We start from the raw sequence: 13,961 nt of genomic DNA on the forward strand, positions 1-13,961 counted from the left end.
CTCACAGACTGGAGTGTTGCTCAGCAGCAGTGTGGTCGGTGCTGCCACTAGTGGTCACAGGCTATATTGCAGAAATATTACTCTTCACTTTATTTGGAAACGGGGCAAGAAGAAGAAAGTAAAATGAAAATGTTTTATCTCTATTGAAAAATGGAGATTCAGGCTACGAGGTTGCATTTGAATTACATCATGATTTTAGCACGTATCAGATAAAATGTCAGTCTGCCTTTTCATTTGAAGAATGTCAGGATTTTCCCCGGCTTGTTTTATTGGATCTGTCAGGGTCAACTATCACAACCAGTGAGCTGAATATGCTGCACCATAAGATTGGCTGGATATTTAGCAAAAACACCCCTAACAGGGGACATCCAGTCCACTGCCCGCCATTTACCAGTGCAGTGACCCAAATCCATGCTACATACTAATTACAATTACAATTACAAATACTAATAAAGTGACAAAATAAAGTATCCTCAAAGCAGTCAGTATGCATACTAAAAACCTAAATACTAAAAAAAAAGCTTATTGAGTGTGAAATTGGGATGCACACCAAGAATCTCTCTTTACTTTGTTTGGGCTTGCTTGTGTTTGAGTAATAGCCAATACACAGAAACTAGAGGGACTGATAAATCATACTGTGGTCTCATGTGCTATAATAAAACACCGTTCCCCTTTCCCAGCAGTGTGGATTATATCTGAATGGAAAACAGGATTTAGCTGGATTACACTTAGACCTGATGATACATGTAATATACATCTCACCTAATCCTACGGGGAGCATTTTTACGTAACGCATCTTGGGTGCATTTACATTTAATGTTATGCCTTTCTGCTCTATAAAATTCTAATTCATTATACATTTGCGAAATACCAGAGAGATGGGACTTCATGTCTCTCTACTTATAGGGACTGTTTGTAACATCTTACATTTATAAATCATTGCGGGTCGGTGTTCCATGCGCGCTTGCGTGTGTCTACGCTGTTCAGACTCAGACTCCAACACAAACTACATTGAAGCACCAAAACCTCTTGGTTGTATCTAGTGAAGCCCGTCTGTTAAACAGTGTTGGCCGCGGTCGGAGGACGTGGGGGAGACTGTACTCCTCTGCCTGCCTTCACTCACACACTGCGCTCCTTCTCACTCTCTCGCTCCACTCTCACGTTCATGCGCGCACACTCCACACTGCAGAAGAGTTAGTTTAGCTCTGAGAATATCTAGTGAATGTTCAGTGGACGTTTGTGCAGAAATAAATGCTGCAGCTCCTCCAGACCAACAGAGGTTTCCCGTGTCTTGTGAAGTGACGGGGCTCCGCAGAGAGAAACGTTATCGTCCCCGACCAAAACTCCGGTGTCTCCCCTGTTCCCTCCGGCTGTGGTCGGGAGGCTAAGGCAGGAAAATCCAACACTAGGATCAGCATTGATTCATGGAGAGACCTTCGTCTGGTCAGCTAACATTACTGCCAAGCAGCTGAAATATAGAGTGATATTGTGCTTTTAGCTGACGTGTGTCTCCTCACTGTGTTGAGCGATGCTCGTTCATGTCTATTTAGAGCGAGCACAAGCGCGAGCAACAGGACGCTGATTTTCGTTGACTTAACGGCCACAGGTGTCGCTGTTAACAAGACATTTCTGATATCGTTTATTATTATTATTAATATTGTTTCATTTATTATTTTATTATAGCTCTAACATTGTGTTTTGTGTTGTGTCCTTTAGGAGCCCATCATCTTCTCTGGTCACAGGCTGAGTAAAGAAGACGACTCCATCTGGTTCAGATCTGCTGAAATGGAAGACAATGGGTTCTACACCTGTGTACTAAGGTACTCAAGCACACAACGTCACACATATTTTCACTAGGGGTGTGTATCAGTGGTGGGGAAAAAAAATCCCTATGTATGAAATAGATTTTTTAATGCCAGAATTGATATATTTGCTTCATTTGAGTCTATGCGGAGGGAAAAGGAAGTTACCGCTTTTATTGTTGTAGTCTGAGTAATGTGACGTGATATCTGTTCCAACTCCGTCAACCAAAACAAACCAGCCGGCCGCCACAAGCCGAAACAAAAAAGTGTAAAATGGTGGAGGATCTTTGTAGACCGACACGACCTGCACCCTCACGTGTTAAATCCAGCGTGGTAAATACTACACATCCAGTAAAGGATGGAAACACTTTGGGTTTCACACATTGCAGGAAAAGCAGAGCTAGACATCACGGCTAAATCTGCATGCTAACTCTGCATGCTAACTTTGTCACGGACAGGAAACGTTATAGTATCGCAGTAACGTGCGGTCAAGCCGTCCGTCGCTCTCATCTCCGTGGTCATATGGGCCGACGCTACAACTGTAGAGCACCCATATACTGACATTTATGTTAAATGCATTCAAACGGCCCCGATGGAGCTGACCATGGATGAATAAAGAGAACGGAGCTGACGGGAGAGCTAGAGACGGACTTGAGGAAGTATACACTTGTGACTACGACCGGTTTTCAAAAGAAGTTGTCTAAGGACCAGTGCGTAGGATCTGGTATATATATATATATATATATATATATAAGGTTGTATCCAAGTGGACCCTCAGGCGTTTTCTACTTTTTCATTTCGGCCTGGTCAGCTGCGGTTTGATTTGGTTGACGGATACGGAACGGATGTGACGTCATGTTACTCAGACTACAACAATAAAAGCGGTAGCTTCCTTCTACCTCCGCATACACTTAAATGAAGCAAATATATCGATTACGAGATTAAAAAATGTAAAAAAAAATCGTAAAAAATAAATAAAAATCGCAATACATGGATGAATACATTTTTTCCCCCTAATTTTGACCAATAACTTGACACTTTCATGAGTCAACCTTGATGTGAAATGATTAAAAATGGGTTCGGGATACAACCTAGATTCTCCAAAGAAGCATAATTTAGGATCATTTGTGGTTCAACTGGATGCATTGTTGATAACACTTTGTGAACATCACATAAATGCTGCTCCTCTCCCCACATGGGAGCTAGGTCAAAGTACACTGAGTACACACTTTATTTTGAAGTTTTACTTCAAGCCACAGCACATTTGCTTCATGAGACCAAATAAACACTGCGAGGATTTTACCAGCATGCAAACAAAATATTTTTGGCCCGACTGACACGCAGCAGTGCTCTTGGAGTTGTCTAGGTGTTGTTGATTTCATCACATGGGAACAACCTTGGAATAGATTTCTGACTCTGAGTGTTCTGTCTGCACCCAGGCGGCCCATTTACATTGCGTTGGCAAATAGCAGCACTGTTTTTGGTGTTAGAATAGACAGAATGTGGGTTTGTGGGCTATTTGAAACTGCTCAGTAGGGATGCACCGATACCACTTTTTTTCAGACCGAGTACAAGTACAAGTACTTACATTTGAGTATTTGCTGATACCGAGTATCAATACGAGTACTTCTCTGTGCCAAAAGACCCTCGTTAATAGCCAGCTGGAGGGTGTGAGCGACACACGGCAGGCTAGGGAGTCCCGCATACGAGGCAGTGCGCCGCGACCGGCTCTAGATCGGCTTGGAAAGGATCGGGCGAAGGTGGCTCGCGGCCGCAGCTTTACAACGCTCCCTGCTCGGACCTCGCCGCACCGTGGACAAAGGGCTCGCTGCACCCTCTCTCCCCTCTGGGGACGGCCCCCTGCTCCCGGTGCGACTGTCGACCGTGGCGGACTGTCCTCAGTGCGCCCCCAACCGCGTCATGCTGCCAGATCGGGGCTTGGCCCACGTAAAAGGCGCCAGGGGTCTGCGGTGATGTCGGCAACCCACCCAACCCGTCTTGAAACACGGACCAAGGAGTCTAATGCACGCACGAGTCAGAGGGTTCAAGCAAAACCCTGTGGTGCAATGAAGGTGAGGGCCGGTGCGCGCCGTATGAGGTGGGATCCCGGCCCAGCAGAGTCGGGCGCACCACCGTAAAGTGGTATCGGTGCCATTGTATCGGAGCCGTTTTGCGAGTACGAGTACATGACCACAGTATCGGACCCGATACCTGATACTGGCATCACTATCGGTGCATCCCTACTGCTCAGTATCCATTTTGAGAAGAAAAAAAAGCCCCCTGCCCTCATTAATCAATATTTCAAACCAAAGATGAATGGTATTTAAAAAATATTACTATTATCATCAACATTCATCGATACCCACCATGCATATTTCTATGTATTTGGATTCCTAGTCCGAGTCAGTCAGTAGCACATTAGGAGTTTATCTTCAAAAACTGTTTGGTCATGACTTCATTACATTTGCTGAGGTCTGTTCCAAATATCAAAACATTTCTCCTGTGTCTACATGGAGGTGTTGGAGGTGTTGCAGGTGTGTGTGTGTGTGTGTGTGTGTGTGTGTGTGTGTGTGTGTGTGTGTGTGCGTGCGTGCGTGCGTGCGTGCGTGCGTGCGTGCGTGTGTGTACCTGCATATTTTCCCTGTTAGTTATGTGGAATCCTGCCAGTTTAGTAAATTGAATATTTACAATATGGCCGTTGGCACTACAGCGGAATTTGGCCTGAGTCCTATGTGGCCCTTTAGGGATATGTCTGTGTGTGTGTGTGTGTGTGTGTGAATTTGTTTGATACTACGGTGGTGGTGGGGTATCAACTGGTGTACCAGTTGGCTTTGTAGCCCAGAACAAGGCTTACGGTGTTGTTTACCTGCTAGCGGATGGTGTGTGTGTGCATGATGAACTGAACTAAAACGTGCCCTCTCGTAAATCTGTGAAAAGTAAATATTTTTCCTACAATCAGCCAATATCCATAGGGATGAGTTCATATCCCTGCTTATTTTGAGTAACCCTGGTGGCTAATGGCTAATTTGTGTTTATTTTCAGTCAGAATTTAAGAACAGTTTAAGTTTATTTTGAAGGCTTAACGCTAGTAGCGTGACATAAACAGAATTGAATGTAGTTGTAGGCTATTTACTAACACGCAGGGCAGAAAGCACAGGACACAACCTCTTCTACATCCATGGTCTGTGGTCTATTGGACATCGATTTTGGAGGTCCCTGATATGAAAAAGTTTGATATTGATCTCAAAATTGTACTTTGGTGAATGTCTTTACTGGCGTCTAGTAGTCACTTTCAGTCCAAAATGGTGGAACCGTAACTCTGCTGGACGTTGATGTTGCAATGGAACGAACAATTGACTTTCACGTTCTTTGGTGCAAGTGAAAGTTAACTTTGGCTCAGGCTCACTTAAAGGTCCCATATCGTGCTGATTTTCAGGTTCTTACTTGTATTTTGTGTTTCTACTAGAACATGTTTACATGCTGTAATGTTAAAAAAACACTTTATTTTCCTCATACTGTCTGCTTGAATATACCTGTATTTACCCTCTGTCTGAAACGCTCCGTTTTAGTGCATTTCAACGGTATTGCAACATAATTGCGTTGCTGGGCAACAGTTTGGGTCCATGTTTACTTCCTGTCAGCTGATGTCATTTACATACACTGCAAAAGGAAATAAACTGGGACATATTTAGAATGTTTACGTTTAAAACCGTGTAATGGTCTAATTATTGTAGATTTGTGACATCACAAATGAACAGAAATCCTAACGGCTTGTTTCAAACGCACAATGTCTGAATACGGGCTGTGTGTGTTTCTACGTCTATTGAGCATTTTGATAGTTTAACAGTATTTATAAAGCACTTAAACCTGCTTTATAATATAAAAGACATGGAAATCTCCCTTTTACAATATGGGACCTTTAATGTGGGCTGGCTTTTAAGGTGGACAAGCTATTCTTAATTTAGTGGCAACCCTTCGGTCAGTTTTCAAGATCAAGGTTTTACATCCAAATGTAGCAGTTTAGATAATCCAGCCACAGCAATTACTTTGAGTATGTCATCATAACCGACAGGAATGACGACCAAAACTATGAAAGTTAGACCCAAATTGTAGATAAGCAGAATTAGTCTTTAATCTGAGAGGGTAAACATGTTTGAAGTGATTTCCCATCATCTGCCTTTGAGCTCTAGAAGCTGTGACTTTAGTTGCACTAGAGGAAACAGCTCCCCTCCCTACTTGATCCTGTTTACCTCCCTCCTCTGCATACCTTCACCACCTTCAGTCTTCACTGTCCCTTCAGCTCACCACCTGCCTCCACCTCCATCTTCTACACCTCTTTCTCCTCCATCTCCTGTTTTACTTCTTTGGCTTCTTGCTCCTGTTCCATCTTCCTCCCCTTCTCTCTCTCTCTCTCCCACTCCTTTTGTTTTTCCCTGTCTGAGCCCGATTCTCTTTACCTCCCCTCATCACCACCCCTCCCCCCATCCCCTCATCCTCCCCCTCCTCTCTCTGCTCTCCTCCCACCTCCTTTTCCTGCCAGAGCTTGACACCTATCCTCCTTAATAAGCTCTCTCTCCCCCCTCTCTCTTTCTGTCTTCCCCTCGCTCTCTCAGCATGACAACCTAATTAGGGCTTGGTGTCTGTCATTGTCTCAGGGTCTCTTATTAACACACACACACACACACACACACACACACACACACACACACACACACACGCATAGAGGCACAGCACCTCCTATCCTAGTGGGGATCTACCAACTGGATCATATTATTACTAGAAGGTTGTATCTAGAATGTGTCACAGAGAAAGAGAGAATGCACTCTTAAATGTATTTATTGCCTTCGCTCTGATGTATATTACTGTTGCTATGATAAAGAAACCTTCTTATGTTGCCCTTTATATACGCCCACTGCTGGCGCCCTGAGATAAAAGCCACCTTTTCACATTTCCACCTGACTGACGTGAAGTGAAGTTGTGTTTGTGCAGAAACACTGAAAGCATCAGATTAATCTCCGTCACAGCCATAACCTGCCTTAGATGGATCAAACGGGTGTAATTTTGTATAAAAATGTTACCATGCACGGTTAGATACTTCATTTATCTCCATATGCTGCCAAGGTTCAACAATTATTCTGAACTTTCCAGGAAATTTGCGTGATGTTTCACCTTCACACCCGTGCTGCTTACACACTGTGCAAATCACTATATATGGTTTGCCTTGGTACCAGTCATCAAGGGTGAATTATAGGAGAAACAAGGTAAAGAGTAGACACAAGCGATATATTTTGGACGGTGCAACAACAGCACAGGAGGAGGCTGTTGAGTCTTAAAGCTTCAGTAGGCAACAATATTTTTTGGCATCATTGGGCAAAAAATTCCATAATAACCTTTCAGCATATTGTAATTCAAGTGTTCTGAGAGAAAACTAGACTTCTGCTCCTCCTCATGGCTCTGTTTTCAGACTTTAAGAAATCTAGCCTGTGATGGAAGACTTTGACCAATCACAGGTCATTTCAGAGAGAGAGCGTTCCTATTGGCTGTGCTCCAGCCATATGAGCAGAACTTGGTATTTCCTTCCTCAAGAGATCCTCAAACTGCCGGATAACAAACTTTCTCATTTTACAGCTGAACCGTGCACTACAAGATGATTCTGAAAACATTTGAGGAAAGAAATAGTTCTTACAGTAAAAGAATATTGATTCATATTTGATCAGCGCTGCCTAGTTTGACCGTTTGGTCGGAGTTGGCTCGTGGCTCTCATAGACCGCAGCTGGACAGAAGACACCAGATCAGCTCTGCCTGGTTATTTTCCTCCAGTCTGTGAAATCTTGCAGATGATATTAGGAGCACCTACTGTCAGGATATAGCGACCGTTTTATAAAAATAACTTTTTTTAATCATATTTACTCCATCCTTGTCTACTTCAGCTTTAAATCTGCCTCATTGTATCACTATTTCACTATATACGAGTCTCGAGATGATTTCTACGTGAGATGCTTGCAGGGGTTAGAAAAACAAACCAGAATGACGGATCATTTGAACGCAGCATTATAATGTTATAATTTACCTTCACCCAATACTCATCTTTTAGTGATGGAACCTCTATACATTAGCTGCTCCGGTGCTGCCGATGTGAACCGTATGTATCACGGATCAACTACGGTCTGTTGATTGTTTCAACAATTTTTCTGATCTCCAATAGGTCAACTGTATATGCAACGTTGTCCTCTCTGGCCTTCCCACCAAGCTGCTCAACAGACTTCAAATCATTCAGAACTCTGCCGCCCAGATCATCACCCGCACCAGATCCTCCGACCACATCACCCCCATTCTCATCCAACTACACTGGCTCCCTGTTTAATACCGGATTGATAATAAAAAACGCTCCGATACCACTTTTTTCAGACCAAGTACAAGTACTTACATTTGGGTACTCGCCGATACCGAGTACCGATATGAGTACTTCTCTGTGCCAAAAGACCCTCGTTAACAGCCAGCTGGAGGGTGTGAGCGACACACGGCAAGCTGGGGAGTCCCGCATACGAGGCGGTGCGCCGCAATCGGCTCGGAAAGGCTCGGGGCAAAGGCGCTTCCTGGGGCCGTGGACAAAGCGTCACCGGGCGGGACTGTCCTTAGTGCCCCCCAACCACGTGGTGACCCCAGGGCGGGGCCCACGTAAAAGGCGCTAGGGGTCTGGGGCGATGTCTGCAACCCACCCGACCTATCTTGAAACACGGAGCAAGGAGTCTAACGCACGCGTGAGTCAGAGGGAGCAAGCAAAAACCCGATACTGGTATCGGTATCCGTGCATCCCTACTCAAAACCCACCTGTTCAAACTGGCCTATTCACTGTAGTGTTCATCAGTCCATCACATGTGACTGCATTAATGTCTCTTTGTCATGTCTTTTTGAGTTTAATTGTATCTTTGTAAGGTGTCCTTGGGTGTCTTGAAAGGTGCCACCAAATAAAATGTATAATTATTATTATTATAATTATTATTGTTATTATTATTATGATTAGCCTTGGTACAGTCATCAAGAGTGAATTAAAGGAGAAACAAGGGAAAGAGTAGATATATTTGGACGGTGGAACAACAGTGCAGGAGGAGGCTGTTGAGTCTTAAATCTTCCTCATTGTATCACTATTTCACTATATATGAGTCTCCCAGTGATGTCTTTGTGAGGTGCTTGCAGGGGGTAGAAAAACAAACCAGGATGACTGATAGCTTCTGTGGATGGCAACAAGTTGTTTTTGTGCCATAAACTGCACAAATTGTAAAGTAATCCGTGGAAGCTCAGAGTGTATAATTAGCCATTAGCACAGTCCTGGATTTTAATAAGGTGCCGATAGAAAGTGGTGAGTAAGAGACGGTTGTTTAAAGTGAAGGCAGCTCGCACTGTTACTGAGTGTTTATGGATGTTTAATGAATATTGCAGCAGCGTGTCAAGCTCTGTGATCAATGCTCCGGCGATCAGTTGGATGTGCTTTTAGAGTTTCAGTGTGGAACTCAGTGACAGCTGATAGAGGAGCAGACTGATGGCTTTTGGATTGGGAATGCAGCACTTTGGTAATCTTTTTTTTATTAATCATAAATAGGCACGGCTGATAATACTTTATAATCGACACAGTCTGTTATGAGTGAAGCTTTGGTTAGAGACACTGCAGTTGTTTAATGTGTGGTTACATGGAACATTTTTGGCATGTATCTAGTGTCTGGTTTATTTTAATGATAAACTGCAGCAGTTTCATACATGCTAACTTTACGTTTTTAATGCTATCATTTAGGGATGCTAATTTGCCAACACCGCATGACAGAAAGGCTGACATGAGATTTTAGGCAACCAAAATGTTTAAATTCACTTTGATGAACTAAAAACACACTGTGAAAGGGTTAAAGTTGTAAGACAAAAGCACGGGCAACTCCCAGACCGGACAACGCCGTGGTAGTGACCTGTCAATCACAATGTAGCCCCGCCCTAAAGCATCCCCTTCTTTATGGTCTATGTGATTCTAAATGGGACCATAATTTACTAAATGAACGTCATGCTGTATGGGCTTGTCTTGTAGTCGGTGTTACCGGTGTTACACGGTGGTTGGGCACACACCGATAACATTACCTACCCACTGCCCCACCATCTTTTCGCTGTTTTTTACAGAAATAAAACCCATGTAGTTCATTTGGGCGTATAAGCGGCATGTTATTAATAGATGGTCGGAAGACGGACGCTACAAACTGAAAGTGAATGCATCTGCTCTGTAAGGAGTCAGCTCAGAGTAGCAGGTGTCATATTTCACACAGACGAGACGAGAGAGAGTTGACAGATTTCAGATTTAAACCCAGTGTTACAAAGGAACCAAAATGTTAATGAGGCAATCGCCGTGAGGAGGACGGAGAGGTCACAGTCGGTGTGCGCGGCGCAGCGTTGCCAGGTAGACGCCTGCGGCCCCGCAGCAAAAGCTGGACCGGAGAGGCAAGACTCACCGCCACTCGACGTTAAAGATTAAAATAAGCGCTACACATATAAAGCAGCCGCCACGCGCTCCTGACGTCCCCTGTGTGTTCCGGGCATAATGCTGTATTGAAGAAGACTTGAAACTAGCGATTGAGACCATAAACTCATGTTTACAATGTTTACTGAGGTAATAAATCAAGAGAGAAGTAGACTCATTTTCTCATAGACTTCTATACAATCAGACTTCTTTTAGCAACCAGAGGAGTCGCCCCCTGCTGGCTGTTAGATAGAATGCAAGTTTAAGGCACTTCAGCATTGACTTCACTTCTCAGACCGAGAGGTTGCCCACTGTTCTAGCTACTATTTCTCACTGGAATTTCATGTGTTGTGCTAGCTAGGCAGATCCAACAGATGTATCGAAAAAAACGTTTTGGAAATTGGAAGTTAAGTTCCACTTACAAATTTACCTCTAAACAGTAATTTCACTGGTTTCCAGCAAGTTACTTTTTTCTAAATAGTGATACATGTCTGTATATAAGCCGTCATGACATTGTGGCAATGAGTTCTGTGCCCCTCTGCTGTGTGCACATCCTGCCTTCATTGCTTTCTATACCCTGCTGTGCATTCACTTACCTGTTACACTGCTCATCCATCTAGCATCTTCTGTAGCCCTCCCTCCCCTCACCAGTCTATCCATCCATCCATCTGCCCACGCCTTCTCTTTGTCAGTGGTGATAGATGATGAGATGTCTATAGCCGATCATCTTTAGTGAATTAACAAGCTCTAACACAGAGGGTCAAGGGGGAAATGAATGAGTTTCTATGGATTTGTGTTTCCTCCATACCTTCTGTAGTTTTCCTTTCGTCTTCATCGATCACGTGGCCTCCACCGCAGCAGCCATTTTGCGTCTTTCCTTAGTTTGATTTAAAAATGGTTGTTCTCAAGTTACATCATTGTAGGTCCTGTTTACCTCCATCTATTGCAAAGCTGCTATTACAGTAGTGTTTTACACCGCTCTTCACAGATCTCAACTCTGTACCATGATGTCACTTCCTTGGTGCTGTTTGTTGCTCTGTGCTTTGTCTGTTTAGCCACTGTGGCTGCTGCTGGTCATGCTAACTACCCAGTTTTTCTTCTGTATATTACAAACAAACAAACTCAAATGTAATATGCATCACATCTCCAAGAGTGTGATGTCAGCTAGGGCCCAAAGTAGGGATGTTAATAATTAACCGTTTAACTGTTAACCGACATTAGGCATTTTAACCGATTAACGCTATCGGTTAAAACAGTTAAAAGAAAGAAAAAAGAAAATAAATGTTAATAATTAATTAAAAAGCTGAGAAAAACTCGTCACCTGAAGGGGAAAAGCTGGTCCACCTTAAGAGGCGAAGCCGGCGTTACAGATACAGGAAGTGTGCTTCCGTCTATAGCTCGCTTGAGCAGAGGAGATGTAGACTCGTAGCATTTATTCACCCGCAAATAAACTGTACACACACTGTCTGCTACACCTACGTTCACAGCTAGAACACCACCGACAACACAGTCGGTTGGAAACTCGCTAAAGTTACGCCCCGCTGACAGAGTGTATGTGTGTGACTACAGCGGGCACAGAGCCACCGGCAGCACTAGCAGCTGCTAACGTAGCACAAACACACACACTGTTTGTAGGATAATCGCTTTCGTTAATCCGGACTGACAGAGTGTTGTTACGCCGGATAGACACACAGCTGTCAACCTGCTAAACTAAACTAAATGGTGGAGACTTTTACTGGGAAAGTGTCTGCCTGCTAAGTTAACGCTCCCGGACGGTGAACTGGAGACAGTGAACGCAGCATACGCTCCCATACGGGTGAACTGGGGGCTCAGTTGTCTGTTGTCCTCAGACACTGCAGCTGGTTCACCGCTGCATGCGAGGCACAAATCTTGTCGGTTAACGGTTAATAATCGGTTAACAAGGGTCGGTTATCGGTTAAGAAAACTTTTCAAAATGATCATCCCTAGCCCAAAGACACAGTTGCATTTGAGAGAATGAGGTAGTCCAAAAAAATTTTTTTTGGTCTACCTCATTCTCTCAAATCTCTGTCAATGTGTTCAGACACAGAGCCATCTCTGAACCCATCGGCTATCGGTCTGACGTCGGATAAGCCTCTGGGGGCAAGGGGCTATATTTCAGTCAGGACCACTTTAGTCAAAGACACTTATTACATTGCAGTAATATATACATTATATTTGGCGGTATGGCTCTGCTCTGGGACCTCCCTGCCCATCCACGCGCATGCGTGGATCCACGAGCCTACGTGGTAGCATGAGGCAAGGAGAGCACTCCTCCTTGCCCTTCCATGTGCACACATGGAAAGCCAAAGACAGGAGCGCAGCAGCAAAACCTCAAAATGACCACACCAGTAAAACCTCCCTGGCCTTCCATGCGCTTACATGGAAGAGCCACAGGAGGAGCTAGCTGAGCACCCTGTGAACCCCGTGCAGATTCAAACGACATACAGTGATGCCATCTGTATCTACACAGGTTGCGCCCCTCCACGTGCATACGTGGAAAGCATAAGGCAAGGAGAGCACTCCTCCCTGCCCTTCCATGTGCATACATGGAAAGCCAAAGACAGGAGCGCAGCAGCAAAACCCCAAAATGACCACACCAGTAAAACCTCCCTGGCCTTCCATGCGCTTACATGGAAGAGCCACAGGAGGAGCTAGCTGAGCACCCAGTGAAACCCGTGCAGATTCAAACGACATACAGTGATGCCATCTGCATCTACACAGGTTGCGCCCATCCACGCGCATATGTGGATCCACGAGCCTACGTGGTAGCATGAGGCAAGGAGAGCACTCCTCCTTGCCCTTCCATGTGCACACATGGAAAGCTAAAGGCAGGAGCGCAGCAGTGAGACCCCAAAAATTACCACACCAGCAAACCTCCCTGGCCTTTCCTGCGCTTACATGGAAGAGCCACAGGAGGAGCTAGCTGAGCACCCAGTGAAAACTCGTACACTGGTTAAACCAATGCCACTTTCCAGAAGTGACACAGAACACTAATATTACCCCTCCTGCCATTATTATATTATACTACACTACAATACAATTATTGACCAAGAATTGGTTTACACACATAAGATGCATAAAACAATTACAGTTTAATATACATGTATGTTATAAACTCAAAATATACTTACTAGAAAATGGACATTATATTACATGGATATAAATGGATTACTTTGTAATATATAATCATTCTGAACAGCCTTTACTGGCGCAAAATACAGTATATCACATGGTTAAGATCATATCTGCCTGTTTTATAATCTTTGACCACCAGGTGGTTTCGTGCACATGATACATCCAGATATTAACCCTTTTCCGAACCAATATGCTGGAAAGCTTTGATGCTTCATGAAGCTTCAGCTCGCCTGCATCTACACAGGTTGCACCCTTCCATGTGCATACGTGGTTCCACGCGCATACGTGGAAAGCATAAGGCAAGGAGAGCACACCTCCTTGCCCTTCCATGTGCATACATGGAAAGCTAAAAGCAGGGAGCGCAGGGAGCCCCCCAAAAAAATGACCACTCCAAGAAAACCTCCCTGGCCTTCCCAGCGCCTACATGGAAGTACCTCAAAACTGAACTTAAGTATAGTACTTGAGTAAATGTTCTTTGCAGAACTGGTAGTACTGACAGATCAGCAGGG

General features: G+C 44.3%; 1 protein-coding gene across 1 annotated transcript in view; it reads left to right on the plus strand.

Annotated features, from left to right (window-relative positions):
* il1rapl2 (interleukin 1 receptor accessory protein-like 2) overlaps positions 1 to 13,961 on the plus strand; it is a 248,458-nt gene that overhangs the window by 5,820 nt on the left and 228,677 nt on the right. The window contains 1 exon segment of the mRNA XM_037781185.1: positions 1,717 to 1,820. Coding sequence (XP_037637113.1) covers positions 1,717 to 1,820 — 104 coding nt within the window.

The sequence above is a fragment of the Sebastes umbrosus genome, chromosome 9, assembly GCF_015220745.1.
Source record: "Sebastes umbrosus isolate fSebUmb1 chromosome 9, fSebUmb1.pri, whole genome shotgun sequence".
NCBI classification, from domain to species: domain Eukaryota; kingdom Metazoa; phylum Chordata; class Actinopteri; order Perciformes; family Sebastidae; genus Sebastes; species Sebastes umbrosus.